We start from the raw sequence: 18,104 nt of genomic DNA on the forward strand, positions 1-18,104 counted from the left end.
CCCTTGGTGTGTTTGTGTGTGTGCATTATTCTGGTGGTGGTTGAATCTGCAGGTCCAGTTAGTGACCTGTACACACCCATGATTCTGAGAGTTTGATCTTTCAGTATAGAATCATAGAACTGCAGAGTTGGAAGTGGGCCCAAAGTGTCATCTAATCCAGCCCCCTGCAACTCAGGAATCCTAGCTAAAGAATCCCTGACAGATGGCCAACCAACCTCTGCTTAAGAAGCTCCAGTGAAGGAGAGCCCACCACCTTCTGAGTCCATTCCACTGTCAAACAGCTCTTACTGCCAGAAAGTTCTTCCTAAGGTTTTAGTCAAAATTTCCCTTCTTGTAACTTGAATCCATTGCAGATGGAAGCTGCCTGTGTACTGGGGTCAACAGAGGGGTAGGGGCAAGATGAGCCTAGAATTGGGATGGGAATACAGCCGGTTGATTAACCAGAGTGCTATTATAGCTTAGGAAAATTTACTAGAACAATGATCTGTGCTACAGCAAAAGGACTACTTACCCTATAGGCCAGCAAGGATTGGGTGTTGTTAGATGAAAGCTGTCACTGGCATGAATCAGGGTTGGAAGAAAGCTCGGACTTTTCTAGTCTTGCCCCATGCTCAGTACAAGGTCTTCATCTCCAGCATCCCTAACTGGTGGCCCAAACTCTACTCAAATATTTCCAAAACAGGAGAGCCCACTCTCTTCATGAGACAGCCTGTTCCACTGTTGAACATCTCGTGCTATTAGTAGGCATAGGCAAACTCTGGCCCTCCAGATGTTTGGGACTACAATTCCCATCATCCTTGACCACTGGTCCTGTTAGCTAGGGATGATGGGAATTGTAGTCCCAAACATCTGGAGGGCTGGAGTTTGCCTGTGCCTGCTATTAGGAAGCTACTCTGAACTTCTGCTGAAATCTCTCCCATTTCCACCATTGGCTAAGGCCACCTGCAGTAATAGACAACTGATTAACTCTGCTCCATCCTCTGCAGAAGTCCTGAAGATGGTTGTCACGCCATCTTAATTCTTCTTCTCCAGGCTAACCATATTCAGCTCTTTTCACTTCCTTGTTTTCAGGCCCTTCGATATCTTGAAACACTCAAGGTGGTTTTTTAAAAAAATAAAATAAAATTGAATGCATTTTAATTTATTAAGCCACTGCAAAACAACCCTCCTAAATTGCCTTGAAATAAGAAGTCATACACATACATTTGTTCCCCTTGAATCTGATGAAATTGAAAACTCTTTGCCATGTGCTCTATTGAACCATTAGGGGGCATTGTAGAACAATATAGATAAGAGAATTTCTGTATAGTGCTGCAGGTTTGGGTTACATCTTATGCAGAAGGACCATACCTCACTGGGAGAACAGGTGCCTCAATGCATGAAAGGCCTCCAGTTCGATCCCTGGTATCTCCAGGTAGGCTTGAGAAAGACTATTTAAGTGAGTAATTATTGTGTGCAGTACAACCATTTTCTGCAACATGTCAAGTAATTAAAGGAGTAGAATCATAGAACTGCAGAGTTGGAAGGTAACCCAAGAGTCCTCTAGTCCAACCCCCAACCCCCTGCAATGCAGGATTCTCAATCATACCTTGCAGATGACCATCCAACCTCTGCTTAAAAACCTCCCAAGGAAGGAGAGTCTACCATCTCTCGTGGGGAGTCCGTTCCACTGTCAAAGAGCTCTTACCGTCCAAAAGTTCTTCCTGATGTTCAGTAGGAATATCTCTTTTCGTAACTTGGTTCAGGTTCAGTTCCTAGCCTTCAGAGCAGGAGAAAGCATTATCTTTTAATTTATAATTTTATAAACTTCTGTCATGTTGCTTTTCACCTTCTATTTATATAATTACTCCCAAGTTTCTGTCCCTTCTGCTTCCTTAATGGGAAAACTCATCTCCACATAATCACTTGCAAAACGATACTGGATTCCTGAAACTGGTCACCTTGTACAGATACAGTGTTGGCCTCTCTCATTTCTGCCTTGGGATGTGATTATAGTAGAGTCAAGGAAAAAGTTTCCAAGGGGCACAGGCAAGCCTTAATGATTTATGGCTGCAAATACTTCTTAGGCAACTCAAGGATTCCACAGGAATGAGGAAAAACATCAGCTGCAGCAACCTTCACTCAGACCTTCTGGCCCCAGTTCAATGTCCTCCAAGCTCCTCTCTGGGTGTCATCTTCTGTCTTCCTAGAAGTGCAACCCTGGCTTGTTGGCCTCAGCACTTCTGGATCTGAAGAGAAGGGAGAGTGGTGGAGAGCTGTAGTTTTCCATGCACCAGTGAGCAGGCCTGGAAAGGCTTTAAAAATAATTGTTGAAATAAATACAAAACATGCACAATATTGGTACTGGCCACCCCAGCCCCCAAGAGATGAGGCACTCTGGGGGTTCCTGTGTTTACTCGGGGTTTTGTTTCCTTGGAAAGAAGGTCAGCAGAGACTATGATGACTTTAGGATATACAGCTTTGTTTACACATACATCCTGAGCCTAAGACGGAGGGGCTCTCAGTGTTAACATTCAACAGATCTTGAAGCTTTGGATCCAGCATGGAGCAAGCAGTTCTCTGTGTCTCCAGCTTCCACCTGGCTTCCAGGTCAGCTCACCCCCACCACCCTGGCACTTGTTCTCCAACCTAACAGCTAGGTGAGCCAGGAAGGCCCACCCATTTGTTCTATGACACAGAGCAACTTGTTGGGTTATGCTAATCAAGGTACCAAAGCCATTGCTTTCCCAAGGGGGCTGGTTTGGAAGCTTGTGCTTCTACATTCTACCTCCACAGACAAAGGACACCAGGTATTGGAAGGTACTCAGGGCATCATCCAGATGGACACCTCCTAAATCAATAACAATATCTTATAAAGAGCATTTGATATAATCTATAATGTACAATACATTAATCCAATAAAATATATAATTTAAATTACTAGAATCATAGAATCATAGAATCATAGAGTTGGAAGAGACCACAAGGGCCATCGAGTCCAACCCCCTGCCAAGCAGGAAACACCATCAGAGCACTCCTGACATATGGTTGTCAAGCCTCTGCTTAAAGACCTCCAAAGAAGGAGACTCCACCACACTCCTTGGCAGCAAATTCCACTGTCGAACAGCTCTTACTGTCAGGAAGTTCTTCCTAATGTTTAGGTGGAATCTTCTTTCTTGTAGTTTGGATCCATTGCTCCGTGTCCGCTTCTCTGGAGCAGCAGAAAACAACCTTTCTCCCTCCTCTATGTGACATCCTTTTATATATTTGAACATGGCTATCATATCACCCCTTAACCTCCTCTTCTCCAGGCTAAACATGCCCAGCTCCCTTAGCCGTTCCTCATAAGGCATCGTTTCCAGGCCTTTGATCATTTTGGTTGCCCTCCTCTGGACACGTTCCAGTTTGTCAGTGTCCTTCTTGAATTGTGGTGCCCAGAACTGGACACAGTACTCCAGGTGAGGTCTGACCAGAGCAGAATACAGTGGCACTATTACTTCCCTTGATCTAGATGCTATACTCCTATTGATGCAGCCCAGAATTGCATTGGCTTTTTTAGCTGCCGCGTCACACTGTTGGCTCATGTCAAGTTTGTGGTCAACCAAGACTCCTAGATCCTTTTCACATGTACTGCTCTCAAGCCAGGTGTCACCCATCTTGTATTTGTGCCTCTCATTTTTTTTGCCCAAGTGCAATACTTTACATTTCTCCCTGTTAAAATTCATCTTGTTTGTTTTTGCCCAGTTCTCTAAACTGTCAAGGTCGTTTTGAAGTGTGATCCTGTCCTCTGGGGTGTTAGCCACCCCTCCCAGTTTGGTGTCATCTGCAAATTTGATCAGGATGCCCTTGAGTCCATCATCCAAGTCGTTGATAAAGATGTTGAATAAGATCGGGCCCAAGACAGAACCCTGTGGCACCCCACTAGTCACTCTTCTCCAGGATGAAGAGGAACCATTGATGAGCACCCTTTGGGTTCTGTCAGTCATCCATCATTCTGCATCCTAAAGTTTTTTTTTTTAATAACCCCCCCCAAACCAGCTATCAACTCTCGTTTTATCTTGATTTCTCCAGTTCTGAGAAAATCTAATTGTTACAGTCCATGTTTCACACCTATGCCTTCTCTGATGTGCATAAGATTAGTGGGTTTCAAATATTTTGGCAAAGACCACCTCTTAAGCTCCCATGATATTATAGTTGGTGTTTCTGCCTTTTCCCAATGGAACCCAAATCTTAGCTGCAATAAATACATTAATCCATTAGCTACAACACAGGGTCCTTTTAGGGAAGAGTTGAATAGCTCTGTGGCACAGCCCTTGCTTTGTATGCAGAAGGTCCCAGGGGCAATCCCAGGGATCTCCTCTACTAGACATTGTTAGACTATGCATCATCCTTGCCATTTGGCTCGGCCCATGGGCGTCACAGAGTCCAACAACGTCAGAGGAGAAACTGGTTCTCCACACCTCATATAGCCAACACTAAACTAAGAAGAGCCTGCTGGATCAGGCCAATGGCCCAACTAGTCCAGCATCCTGCTCTCACAGGGGCCAACCAAATGCCCCAACACAAAACCCTGAAGCAGGAATGGAGCACAAGAGCACTTTCCCCTGCTGTGTGGTTTCTAGCAACTAATAATCAGAAGCATTACTGCCCCAGACTATGGAGGCAGAGCATAGCCATCTTGGCTAGCAGCCAAGGCTGATAGCCTTCTCCAAGTATTTGTCTAGACTGGTGGCCATGACTGCCTCCCGTGGGAGTGAGTTCCACAGTATAACTCTGTGCTGCATAAACTAGGACATCCCTTTATCTGTCCCGAATCTCTCAACATAATTCATTATATATTCCAATATACCTTATTTTTCCGTCTATAAGACGCTCCCATGTATATTTTGGGGGACTCCGATTTAAGAAAATGGGGGGAGATGGCCCCCGTGTATAATTTAGGACATTATTTTTTATGGAAAAAACCTAGTCTTATACACGGAAAAATATGGTAAATCCCAACAATCTTCATTAGATAGCCATGAGTGTTATGAGAGAGGGAGAAGAACTTTCCTCTGCCCACTTTCACCATGCATGATGGATGAATGGTCTGAGTTGGCACTTTCTTGTTTTGCAGAGTATTAAGGACATAAGAGCTTGCTGGCTCAGAACAAAGGAGGCCCATCTTGCCCAGTATCCTGGTGACAGACCAGATGCCCCTTATGGGAAACCTGCAAGCAGGACATGAGCACAAGAGCCCTCTCCCCTCCTGTGGGTTCCAGAAACTGGTATACAGAAGCACTGCTGCCTCTGACCACGGAGAAAGCGCACAGCTGCCATGGCCAGTTGCCACTGACAGCCTCCTCCTCCTCCTCCTCCTAGTCCAATCCTCTTAAATCCCTCTAGCTTGGTGCATGTACACCAAACGTAATAAATAAAAACGGACTCCCCCATTCCCCTTCTAAGGGCCTCTGTCTTGTCCTGCCTTCTGAGCAACAATCTCTCAGATGACAGAGGAGAGGTCGCTGCCAGTCCTATGGGCGTCCTTGGCAAAAGGGACACTGATGGACATTCATCTCCCACATCTTTCAGTTCAAGGTTTGCCTGTGAGATAAGCCACTTTGGATGGTTGAGGCACAGCATGCAGGATGCTGCTTCTGATTGGGGAGCAGAAGGAGGCCAGGGACGCATTTTAAAACTTGGCCAGTGAAAGACATGCAGGCCTTGTGGCTTTCACCATCTGGAGTCCAGGAGAAGGGCTGGCTCCCCCCCCCCCTTATTTCTAAGGCAGCAGCAAGGGAGAGATTGATACCCTGCATGCACATGTGCCCAAATTTCATTCACAGCTACAACCAGTGATCTAAAATGGGATCAGGGATTTCCCTGGCCTCAAGGCAGACATCCCTCACAGTAACCCCACGTCCCTGAGATTGTAGCAAATAAACAGGTCACCATTTGTCTTGGGGACGCAGCAGTTAGGTGAAGGTTTGCAGTGGTGCCCCAAGGAGACCAGGACAGCAGGCAGCTCCTGCCCCTCCTTACATCCTCTGCTTACCCCAAAATGCCGTGGCCATTGCATATGATGGATCAGCCTTACTATGTAAGAGGGGGAGGGGAACCCCTGGCTCAAAATTAAGCAAAGTGAGCTTTCCCCGACAGGCAGCGTTCGTGCTGATGCAGTTTCCAATAAGTCAGAACAAATGAGGGATGCAAGTCTCATCACGGCTGACACAAGCCTACGCATGTGACCACATTTGCAACCCATGTCTTGTGCAACCACAGTTCCCCACTCCCCCCGTGGGATGGGCTGGAACAACGGTGCCCCCTCTCTCCCTCCCTCCCAGGGAGGCTGTCCCAACCCCTTCCCATCTGCACTTATATCAGCACTGCAGTCCTTGAAAGACTAGGAGACATCAAGATTTGTCAGCATGATGTCTCGGAGCATCTCTGGGTTCCTCCGCCTTGGGCTGTCTCAAGCACACAGGGCCAGAGCCCAGGTTATCTTTGTGACAACTGTTTGCAGTCCGGCACTGGCTGGCCTTCACCTGGGGAGATGCTTCAGTACCAGCCACAGGCTTCAATATGTCCCCGCGGGGGGCACAGGGTAAGTCAGGATCTTAACTAAATTCTTTGCTTCCGTAGATCCCATTGGAGGAAGGGGGTGTGGATGCTAATCTCACTGAATTCAACAGGACTTACTTCTGAGCAGACACATATAGGACTGCACCGTTAAGCCACCTTTCTAGGTCTTTATGATGGAGTGCCTTTGCTCCAGCTGTGAGGAGGTTGTAGCAAGATGCATAAATGACAATTTATTTGAATACAGCTATGTATGGAGCCTGGGAAAGAACAGATCCTTCCATTGGAACAACCTCACCTCTCTACTGCTCATCTTATCTTTTCTTTTCTTTTCTTTTCTTTTCTTTTCTTTTCTAAAAAACAAATCAACAAAACTCTCCCGCCTTTCTCCCATATTGGATTCATGGTACCCATACATTCAAACTGAAAAACAGTATTAGATAGATGATTGATTGATAGATAGATAGATAGATAGATGATAGATAGATGATAGATTCCATACGTTCCACTAAAGAATTATTGACTGTTCTATCACTCTAAGAATCATACCTCGGGAACGGGAATAAGGGTCTCCTAACAACTCTCAGCATTCTTAACAAACTGCAACCCCTAGAAGCCTTTGGGGGAGTCATGACTGCTTAAAATGGCATGTTGAATGCCTCTAATCTTTCTGCACAGATTGCCAGTCTTTAACCCTTCACACTTCTCTACCGTTACCTCAGGCCTGCACACTTGTGATGCAACAGGCCACGTGCAGCCTGTGTGACAGCCCACCCATGGTTTGAGAAATCTCCCTGCTTGGGACATCCTGAACTGAGAGGGGGAGATGGTCAAGGACCCAGCAGGACAAAACACCTGGCAGCTGCATTTGGCCTGGCAGGTTAAAACTCGCCTGGGCCTGAATCCTCTCTTGCTGCCCCTTAGGCCACAGTCATACCACATTTAAAGCATGACGATACCACTTTAAACACCCATGGCTTCCCTCAAAGAATCCTAGTTTGTTAAGGGTGCTGAGAGTTGTGAGGAGGTCCCCTATTCCTCGCCCAGAGCTACAATTCTCAGAGCTCCCTTGGAAGAGGTCTCCAACAAGCCATTTATAGGTGGGGATATTATTATTATTATTATTATTATTATTATTATTATTATTATTATTATCATTATCATTATCATCATCATCATCATTATTGGCTGCATCAGTATTGGATGTGAAATTGTTTTCATCTAGGTAATTGCTTTGCATGTGCTTTTATTGTACTGTGAAATCCCTTTGAGATGCTTCATAGGAAGCAAATGAAAACAAGACTTAATTACCGCCACCACCGTCACCGTTGGAAGCATTTACTGCAACAATGATAATATTGATCTTCTCATGTCTGGAAGCATCCTAACTTTATTGAATGTGTGCTTCCCCCTCCCACAGATCTACTGAGAAAGTGAAGTTAAATTTTATTAACCGGGATGGAGATAAATTCTCAGTCACCGCTAAAGAAGGAGAAAGCTTGCTGGAGGTGGTGATGAATCAAAACATCGACATCGATGGCTTTGGTAAGTGATGTGACCCGTTCTCTTTCTTTAGCCTTAAGTCGTTTTCCGCACCTCATGTGCACTCCCATCACCGATTTGCTAAGTGGTAACACATGGCGCTAGTAATGAGCCAGATCCATCCTGTCATTTCTTATGAAATGCTATATTCTGACGCATTTCTCCCAAAACCACCTTAGATCCAAATTGAGAAAAAGAACAGCCTAACTGTGTTTTAAGGCAGTAACATGTATACAGCTCCAGTTACTGTTTTTATTAATTTATTTCATAAAATGTGTAAAAACAACAACACAGCACCTTCAAGTCATTTAGAAAAAGGAGAAAGCCATAAAACATAAGTAAAACAGGTAAAGGCAACAATTTAAATCATTAAAAAAAACAACATCAGCAATAAACAAAAATCAGATTAGAATACACATCAATGCTCTAGATATATAAGTAGTCTTGTCCAAACAAAAATGTCACACCAAAAAGAGCACAGCAAACGTGCTTGCCTGATATCAAGTTGCAGGGAGTTCCAAAGTGTATTTGGCAGGAGCTAGATACTAGTCAGGAGAAGCAATCTAGTTGTTGTTGTTATCATCATCAATTTTATTTATTTATACCCTGCCTTTCCCCCTGAACCAGGATTAAAAGCAGCTCACAAAGATTAAAGCAAAGTAATTAACCTATAATATAATCATAAATGATGCAAAAACAAATATATTACAGTGTAGATAGGTAACAACAGCACAGCACGATTTAAAGGCCATTTCCTTAAAAGCAGTCAGTTGCTAACAGCATGCTGGAATCAAACACTATTTACTCTTCACAGCAGTCTTCTATAAATAAACTCAGTCCCCACTTTTCAGGCAAGCAGTCCATGCGTCAGGCTTTCAAAATGAGCCCCACAAATGGACGCCTCTCTTCTTACACTTTTCTCTCTTACCTTCCTGCTCTACCCCCACATGGTTTGGGTGAGTGGGAGACTCTTGTATTGTATGGCTCTAGCCAGATGGAACTCTGTTCTGGCCCCTCTCAAGTGTGTACCATTGCCATTCTAAGAGAACAAGGGAGGCGTTCGTGGTGAACGCAGGCACCTCTCTTTCTGGAAGGAAACAGCACTGGTTCAGAGGGTCCAAGTGCCATGCAACGACCGACTTTCTTTTACTTCCTTTTGATTCAGACCTGAAACCCCTAATTGGACACCTCTGTGGCCATCACACATGCATACACCACACACACACACACACACACACACACACACACCCCGATACCCACACACCATACCAGTGTGTCCAACTTATTTATTCAGATAAATGAATAAAAATAATTGCACGAGCAAAACCCACAAAGCTACCCCACTAGGTCAAAGATTCCCACTTTCTCTCAAACACTATATGTGCCAATGCAAGTCTGTGTTATGTGGTCTTCCTTAGAGGCAGCAGGAGCCAGTGGTGGCACAGGGCTCAGGGTGTTGGACCAGGGCCTAGGAAAGGCCAAAGTTCAAGTCCCCACTCAGGCACAAAGCTCACTTGGATAGCTCAGTTGGTTAGAACGTGGTACTGATAATGCCAAGGTTGCAGGTTTGATCCATGCATGGAACAAGTGGGGGTTGGACTGGATGATTCCAGCTCTACAATTCTTTGATTTTATGACTTTGGGCCAGTCACTGCCTCTCTGCCTGACCTACCACACAGGGTTGTTGTGCGGATTAAGTGAGGAAGGGAAAGAACCATGTATGCCACTTTGAGCTCCTGGAGAGAAGGGTGATATATAAATGCAATAACAAATAAATGAAATACAAATCTGTTGCTTTCTCTGCCGGGGTGTAAGGAAGAAGAAAATGATGTGTTGTAATAAGGCAGATCCAGCAGGTGGCAGCAAAAGCAGGTGCAAGTGATGTACAGCCTACAAACTCTTCTTTTTCAGCAACCTCAGGGAGGGAGGGAGGGAGGGGGGCTATCCATTGATGATTTTAGCCAACAAACCTTATGGGATGCAGTAGCAACCCTCAGCAATTGCACTTCAACTACAGTAATTTAGGGTTGGGGACACTGTTTGTGCACATTGTAATCTCCGACTGGTGACAGATTTCAGGGGTTCCAGCATTTACTCAGGGTTCTGTTTCTTTGGAATCAGGGTCAGCAGAGATAGTGGTTTCTTTAGAATATCAGACCCACCAAGTGTCCCTATTTTCCAGGGACCTCCCTGATTTACAGAAAGGCATCTCGGTTTATGATTTGATCCCAGAATGTCCCGCTTTTCCTTAGGACGTCCCTATTTTCACTGGAGAAATGTTGGAGGATATGGAGTTATGTGACCCCCGAGCCATCTGAAGGCAGTCTTGTATAGGGAAGTTTTTTAAATGTTTTATTATGCTTTTATATATGTTGGAAGATGCCCAGAGTGGCTGGGGCAACCCATAAAGATGTGTGGGGTATAAATAGTAAAATTATTGTTATGGAATGGGATGTCCCTATTTTCATCGGAGAAATGTTGGAGAGTATGTGATATATGTGTGCAACACTGTAGATTCTTGCAGCAGATGACTAAGACAAGTATGTAGCATTGATGCTGATTCCTTTCCCCCCCGAAGGGGCATGTGAGGGGGCCTTGGCTTGCTCCACTTGCCACCTCATCTTTGAGGGCAGCACATTTCAACAACTGGACCCCATCAGTGACGAAGAGATAGATATGCTGGACCTGGCATACGGACTTACTGAGACGTAAGTATCCATACCCTGTTTCTAGACACTGCATATTTGCATGCTGAATTGAACTGTGCAGGATCAAAACTCAAGATGGGGGCAGAATTCTGCATCCTCAGAATCTTAGTTCTAGCCTTTTAAAAAGCAACATGGAAATTCCTGTTGCCCCTTTGATTTCCTTTTAGTGCCAGGTGAAATTTTAGAAGTGGTTCCTCTCCGGGGAATATGGCAGTAAGAATACCTTTATAGCTTGTGGAACCACTGGAAGCAAAATTGCTTATGAAAAATGAGGAAGGAGAGGCAGAGAAACAGGGGGGATGACCTTGGTGTTTCTTCCAACTCTACAGTTCTGTGATTCTATGAAGGTGGTAGTGAGGTTTACTGCCATGTAGGTGCACCAGTGGCATCATTATGGCGCTCCTGCCAGTGTGTTTGCACAGTGCTGCCCCCTCCCCCATCTCAATCCTCCTACTTAGAAACAGTGATCCAGCTCCCAGGATGCCATTCTGGCAGCTCTGTTCCATCTGGTGACCTGGTTCTGGCACAAGCAACAATCACAGAATTGCTGGAAGGTATCCTGAGGATAATCTAATCTAGGGTTGCCATACATCTAGAATTTCCCGGACATAGCTGAGATTTGGCCCTTGCAGTCAGCATCTGGGATTTCAAATAGTTGAAATGTCCGGAAAAATCCAGACATATGGCAACCTATGTCAGAAGTGAAGATTTCTGGCAAAGTTACTTTAAAATAGCTCAAAACATCTTCTATGGCAGAAAAAAAGATGAAAGAAAGAAAGAAAGAAAGAAAGAAAGAAAGAAAGAAAGAAAGAAAGAAAGAAGCAGCTCAACAACTTTGCCCACCCCCCAAAAGCGCAACAATTTTTTAGTCCGGATTTTCACTTTTTGAAATATGGCAACCCTAATCTAATCCAGCCCCTTGCATTGCAGGAATATGCAGCTGTCCCACACAGGGATTGAACCTGCAACTTTGGCATTATCAGTTCCATGCTCTAACCAAGTGAGCTAGAGATTAAGTGGTGAGATTAATGATCAGTTGAAGCTTGAGTAAATAAGCAGGTTTTCACCTGGCCCTGAAATGAAACCAAGGTTGGCACTAGGTGCATCTCAGAAGAGAGGGCATTGCACCTGCAGGGTGCCACTGTGATGAAGGCTGTGTCTCTGGTCACCAGCCTCCTTATCTCGCATGGCAGGGAACCTACAGCAAAGCTTCCAAAGATGACCTCAGTGAAGAGTGGCAGCTTGCTGCAGTAGTATGGGTTCATGTCATTTGATTCTAGTGTGTGTGTGTGTGTGTGTGTGTGTGTGTGTGTGTGTGTGTGTGAGAGAGAGAGAGAGAGAGAGAGAGAGAGAGAGAGAGACATACATAGATACATACCTAGCACATGTGACCCTACCCAGTGTCTTTGACTGGAAAAGCTGAAGAGGTTTTTTCTTACCGGTACTTGTTTCCAAATAGAGGAAAAAGCATAGGACTATCAATAACTGTAACTGTAATTTGGTTACATTGTTCAACAACAATTGAGACAAATTTCATAGCTAAAAGGTAAAGGTAAAGGGACCCCTGACCATTAGGTCCAGTTGCAGACTCTGGGGCTGCGGCGCTCATCTCTCTTTATTGGCTGAGGGAGCCGGCGTACAGCTTCTGGGTCATGTGGCCAGCATGACCAAGCACTTCTGGCGAACCAGAGCAGCGCACGGAAATGCCATTTACCTTCCTGCCGGAGTGGTACCTATTTATCTACTTGCACTTTGATGTGCTTTCAAACTGCTAGGTTGGCAGGAGCTGGGACCGAGCAACAGGAGCTCACCCCGTCGCGAGGATTTGAACCGCCGACCTTCTGATCGGCAAGTCCTAGGCTCTGTGGTTTAATCCACAGTGCCACCTGCGTCCCATTTCCACAGCTACACATACACAAAAGCTTGCTTTCATTTGCCAAGTGTATTTTTTGTCATTTTCATACTGCAAACTACCCCATGATCCTCGGATGAAGGGCAGCATATAAATTCAATAAATAAAGAATAAATAAAAGCAGCACAGCGTTGTTAAAAGCCCTTTCCTTTAAAATAAGTCTGTTCCCTAAGGCCTTTTGGAATAAAGCAGCCTTCAGCTGTCAGGCAGAAGCACAGTGGGGAGGAGCTGCTTCCTTAGGAAGTGAGTTCCGAAGCCAGGGAGCCAAGAAAGCACACACAACAAAACCAAGAGATGTCTGGGTCTGTTTTTGTCCTTTATAAGGTCTCGTCTAGGCTGCCAGGTGCGCGTGAAGAATTGGATGGATGGCCTCACGGTCCAGGTCCCCACAGATGTGTCAGACATCAGGAGAGAACTGGAAGTGGAGAAGCAAACCAAGCAATAATAGCTGACACAGTGTTCTCCTGAATGCTCTTCCTACAATGCAATCATTTCAGGCTTCATGTTTCTTGATCATTTTGCTGTTGCTTGCTTTTCCTTGTGACTTCTTGAGATGCCTTCTGTATTTAAAACCTGCCATGTGTACTGAAGTTCGATATTTGGCATGACATATGTGAAAACTGCATAGCATGCCCTTGATACTTAAAAGATAGTTCTGGGGTCCTTATGCCTCTGAACCTCATTTTGCTGGTCTGTAATACATATGACGGTTAAATGGAAGCAACTTTTTGTTAAAAATGCTGGTGATTCTTACTGTGAGCAATGCGGGGAACTGCCAAACTTTATCAGCTAAGGTGTACTATAATACGCCAGTTCACAGCAGCCTTCACTCTTTGACTAATCACAGAAACCCTGCATCTGTTGCAGGAGGGACCAATAGATTGTTTCACTCAAAACCAACGTATATAAATATAATTTTAAAAGCTGGTGAGCTTTAGAAACCTTTCTGCTTCTTGTATCTATGATTAGTCCTCCTCTTTAATAACTGTTTGTTTCTTCATTGTGTGATTTTCATAGTATAGTTAATATGTTTTAGTTTGTTGTTCGATGCATTTTCTGTTTATGGTTGGCCACCTTGCGCAATTTTCTTTTGGGAAGGTGGGATATAAATATTCTTAATAAGTAAACATCAAAATGCGGGTTTGACTGTGAAAATTATTATTTCACTACAAAGACCAACAGCTTTTTATTATTTGCTTGTTTGATTAGATATTCATATTTTATTGATATGCTTTTCTGATAGGATTCCGTATCAACAAAATATAAACAAAAATGTTACAATAAAGAAAAATCTTTGAAATACAAAAAAATTATTTTTTTTAGATTTTAGATATCAAAGAATAAACCAAACAACAACATAAAACAATTCTATCCTCTCCTTCCGAGGTTCCTTTATCCTCTCTTTCCCCTGCATTTTCTAAGTTTAGCTTATCTATCACAACAACTTTTATATACTTTATTTATTTCTTACTCTGCTGGAAGTCTTGCCATCCTGCTCGGTAAATTGTTTGCTTATAATACATTTCCATATATTCTGTAAAAAAGATCCAGTCCTCTTTATATATTTAGTCATTTTGGTTTCTTATTCTAGTAGTCATCCCTGCTAGCTCTGCATATTCTAACACTTTAATGTGTCATTCTTCTATCATTGGTACTTTATCTGTTTTCCATTTTTGCATTAATAGTACACGGGCAGCCGTTGTTGCACATAGAAACAGATTTCCCTCTTTTTTGGAGACTTCTGTTGTTATTAACCCTAAGAGCAATGCTTCTGGATTTTTGGGAAAGGATTTTTAAAATGGTTTTTTTCATTCAGTATAAATCATTTTCCAATAATTTTTAGTTATGCTGCACAATCACTACCTAGCAGTGATAATTGCATTCTACTCCGAATTTGCAGAGCTTTTTGTATTTCCTTCCAAACCCATACATAGTTATCACTAAATGATATTATGATTATTCACCATTAACCATATTTCCCAGGTATTTTACTTTCTTTTCACTCTTTATATAATTTCGTTGGCTCACTCTTATACCCCTTATTTTTTTTATTCCTTATATTTTGTGTCAATACCTCCAAAATCAAAATAAACAATAATAGGGACAATGGACACCCTTGTCTAGTTCCTTTCATGACTCTACCTCTCAGAAATAATGTTATTTACAATAATATTTGCTCGTTGTTCAGTACATATTGCTTCTATAGACTTTAAAAATGTTTTCCCCAAATCCATTTCCCTCAGAACTCTCTTCATAAATAGCCAAGATACGTTGTCAAATGCTTTCTCCACGTCCAAAAATATCAATGCTGCTTGTTTTTCATTATGCACTTCTAGGTATTCTATTATGCTTATTATATTTTTAACATTAACTTTTATCTGTCTGCTGGGGAGAAAGCCTGCTTGGTCCTTATGTATTATATCACTCATACATAGTTCTTTTAAGTCTATTTGCTGACACTGATAATTTATAATCGCAGTTTAGTAGTGAGATCGGACGAAATCTTTTGGGATTTGTCATGTCGTCATCTTGTTTTGGTAGAAAGGTGATATAAGCCTCATTCCAAGTCTCTGGAGCTTGTCCTGTTTCTAGCACTTTGGACAGCTATGGACAGCTAACTTGTTCTGGAATTTTTTGTAGTAGTCCACCATCTGGCCCTGGGGCTTTACCCAATTTTCCCTGACTTATCACCTGATGTAATTCCAATTTCAAATAATTGAAACTGGCCTATTTAGTTGCTCTATACTTTCTCTTGAAGTGTTGCCCAGCTTACTTCCCTCTATATACCGTAGTTCTCTATTTGTTTGAGATCTTATTTTTCTTTCTTACACAAATCTGTGTAAAACCTTACAAATGCCCGTCTTATTTCTTTTGGGTCATTGATTACTCTTGGTCTACTCTCTTTGTTAAATTGCCAAGCCAGCAACTTTCCCGGTTTATTTGCAAATTCAAAGTTATTTTGTTTTATAATCTTAAGACCACCAGCCTTTTATTATTTGTTTGCTTGCTTAATCATATATTTTACTACATTTACATTTTATCTGTCCTAAATCTTCCCACATTCAGCTTTATTGGCTGTTCCGAAGTTCTGGTGTTATGAGAGATGGAGAAGAACAACTCTCTCTCTCCACTTTCTCCAAGCCATGCACTGTTTTATAAACATAATGCCATCTGTCATAGATGCTTTAGTTGAGATTCCTGCATTGCAGGGGGTTGGACTAGATGACCCTTGGAGGTCCCTTTCAACTCTTTGATTCTGTCATGTCGCCTCTCACTCACCTTTTCTCTAAACTAAAAACCTTTATTCACGTTTTGTCTAAACTAAACTAAAACGTCCCAAAATTGATTTGTGTAATGGCGTTATGATATTGGTAGCTTTATTTTCAATTCCTTTCCGAATGGAATTTGCCTTTTTCACGAACACCATGCACTGCATCGACATCTTCATCAAGCTCTCTGCAATGACCCCAAATTATTACTCCGTCATCTTCAGTTTAGTCCCATGAACATGTATATGAAATTAAGATTTTTCTTCTTTGCATTGAATTCTATTTGCTATTTTACTGCGTATTCATTCAGTTCCTTTTTTAACCAGGGCTTTGGATTTCGACTGTGGCCTTTCGGCATGGGTGGGATATTTTAATGCAGTTTATGCACGTTTGCATCTGTATGTGCTTGTTTTCTGTTTATTGTGACTCATCTCAAGTTGCTGTGGCAAAAAAGAAACCAATACATTTAATAAGTAATAATGCTATCGATTTGGGAGGACCTCCCCAAACCCTAGAAATTATTGAATGGTAGGATTTTAATTGGGATATGGATAAAAGTACAAGCTGCAGAGCTGCGCCAGACATGGAATACCTGGGCTGGTTTATGTAAACCAGTCTGGCTGGCCCAGTGAAGAACAAATCTGTTAACATGACAAAAGGTGTTGATGGGCCATTTGAGAGTAATCCTTTGGCCTGGGGAGACAGATGTTGCCAAGGTGTGTGTTTGAAGGGACAGGAAAAGAAAGTTTTTGAGGAAGAAAACACTTCGGGAAGAAGAAGGAAGAGAAAAGACCGGGATCCATCTTGGGCAGGTTGGCTGAAGGCTGGCTGAGAGAGATGCCTTTGGACTCCAGGGCTGCAATGCTGTGGAAGACAAGGGAACAAGCCCCTCTTGAGATGACAATGCAGTAAGATCTGGACTCCCTCCATGCAGCCTGAAGGTGTAAATACGTAACTAAACCATATTTTTTAAAGCTATGACAGTCTCCATCGTGTCTCAAGTCTCCAAAGAACCACAGACCCTGGCTGAGTGCCCAGAACCCCATGGGCTCTTTCTACCGCTCAGCAGAGAAAGGGGGTGGCACCCAACTTTTGTAATCTTGATTTTTAAACCCTTTTTTTTTGGTGGGGGAGGGCACAGGGCACCACTGACCTCAGGATCTAAAGAATTGGGGAATGGAACAATGCGACAAGCACAGGATTCTTGCAAAGCCCCATGAGGACTTTGAAAACCCCGAATATGAGTGGTGTATTAAGCATCTGGAGCAAATCTAGTTTTCGCCTCCTGGACATGATCCCTCCACCACTTTTAGTAAACATGTGAGAATACGGCTCCCTAAATTATTTGTTGTTCTTTAATAATATGACAACAGTTTGATGGTTCATGTGCAGCTGGGAGGGGCAGGGGACATTCGGACCCTGCCAAAACTCCTTCTTTGGGCTGAAGTCAGGATGACTTTTGAGCCAGTTTGATATCTTTCTAGATTCTTGGAATACATATTTAAAAATTTCCTTCCAAAGAAAACTTAACTTTTCATTCTGTTTACTCCTATCTTGAAAACGGGGATTTGGAACATTTAGATAAGGAGATTCTTTCCCACTGTCGAGAATCTTCACTGCCCTCTTCAATACTGTGAATTGCTTCTGAAACATTTTAATGGCTCAAGAGCCTGTTAAATATTAAGAACAACCCAGGAAAAATATATATGATATCCCACATGTAATCAGGAAACCAAAGGTGGTGGTGGTGGGGATGCACTTGTTTGAACAGTGCAAAACACCCTAGGAACAGCTATATGTGGAATAATATAATTGTAGAGGTGGAAGGGACCCCAAAGGGCCAAGTTTGTAGATGTATGTTAGCAGTCAAGCATACAAAAGAGGTTTCGCATGGAGAGGTATTGCAGTGGTGATTGGTGAACTATAAAAGGGAGTCAGGCAGTGCTCCAGCCAAAGAGAGCCACTCTGAAGTCTTGATTTCAATGGGGAAGAGTTAAGTGTGTTCTGATCTGTCCATGAAATCAGCAAGTGTTAATATGGTCTGGATTGTTGGGTTGCCTGCACCCAGACCACCCTGCCCACACACTTGAGATCTGCATCGAAGGCCCTCTTGGTGTGCCCACCCCCTAGGACAGT

At 43.2% G+C, this 18,104-nt stretch overlaps 1 protein-coding gene across 1 annotated transcript; it reads left to right on the forward strand.

Annotated features, from left to right (window-relative positions):
• The first annotated feature begins 6,335 nt into the window (after positions 1 to 6,335).
• Positions 6,336 to 16,262, forward strand: LOC114589158 (adrenodoxin-like). Its single transcript, XM_028715300.2, has 4 exons — positions 6,336 to 6,562; positions 7,958 to 8,082; positions 10,658 to 10,787; positions 13,024 to 16,262. The coding sequence occupies exons 1-4, from the start codon at positions 6,387 to 6,389 to the stop codon at positions 13,142 to 13,144; spliced, it is 552 nt and encodes a 183-aa protein (XP_028571133.2). The 5' UTR covers positions 6,336 to 6,386; the 3' UTR covers positions 13,145 to 16,262.
• The last annotated feature ends 1,842 nt before the right edge of the window (positions 16,263 to 18,104 follow it).

The sequence above is a fragment of the Podarcis muralis genome, chromosome Z, assembly GCF_964188315.1.
Source record: "Podarcis muralis chromosome Z, rPodMur119.hap1.1, whole genome shotgun sequence".
Classification (NCBI taxonomy): Eukaryota; Metazoa; Chordata; class Lepidosauria; order Squamata; family Lacertidae; genus Podarcis; species Podarcis muralis.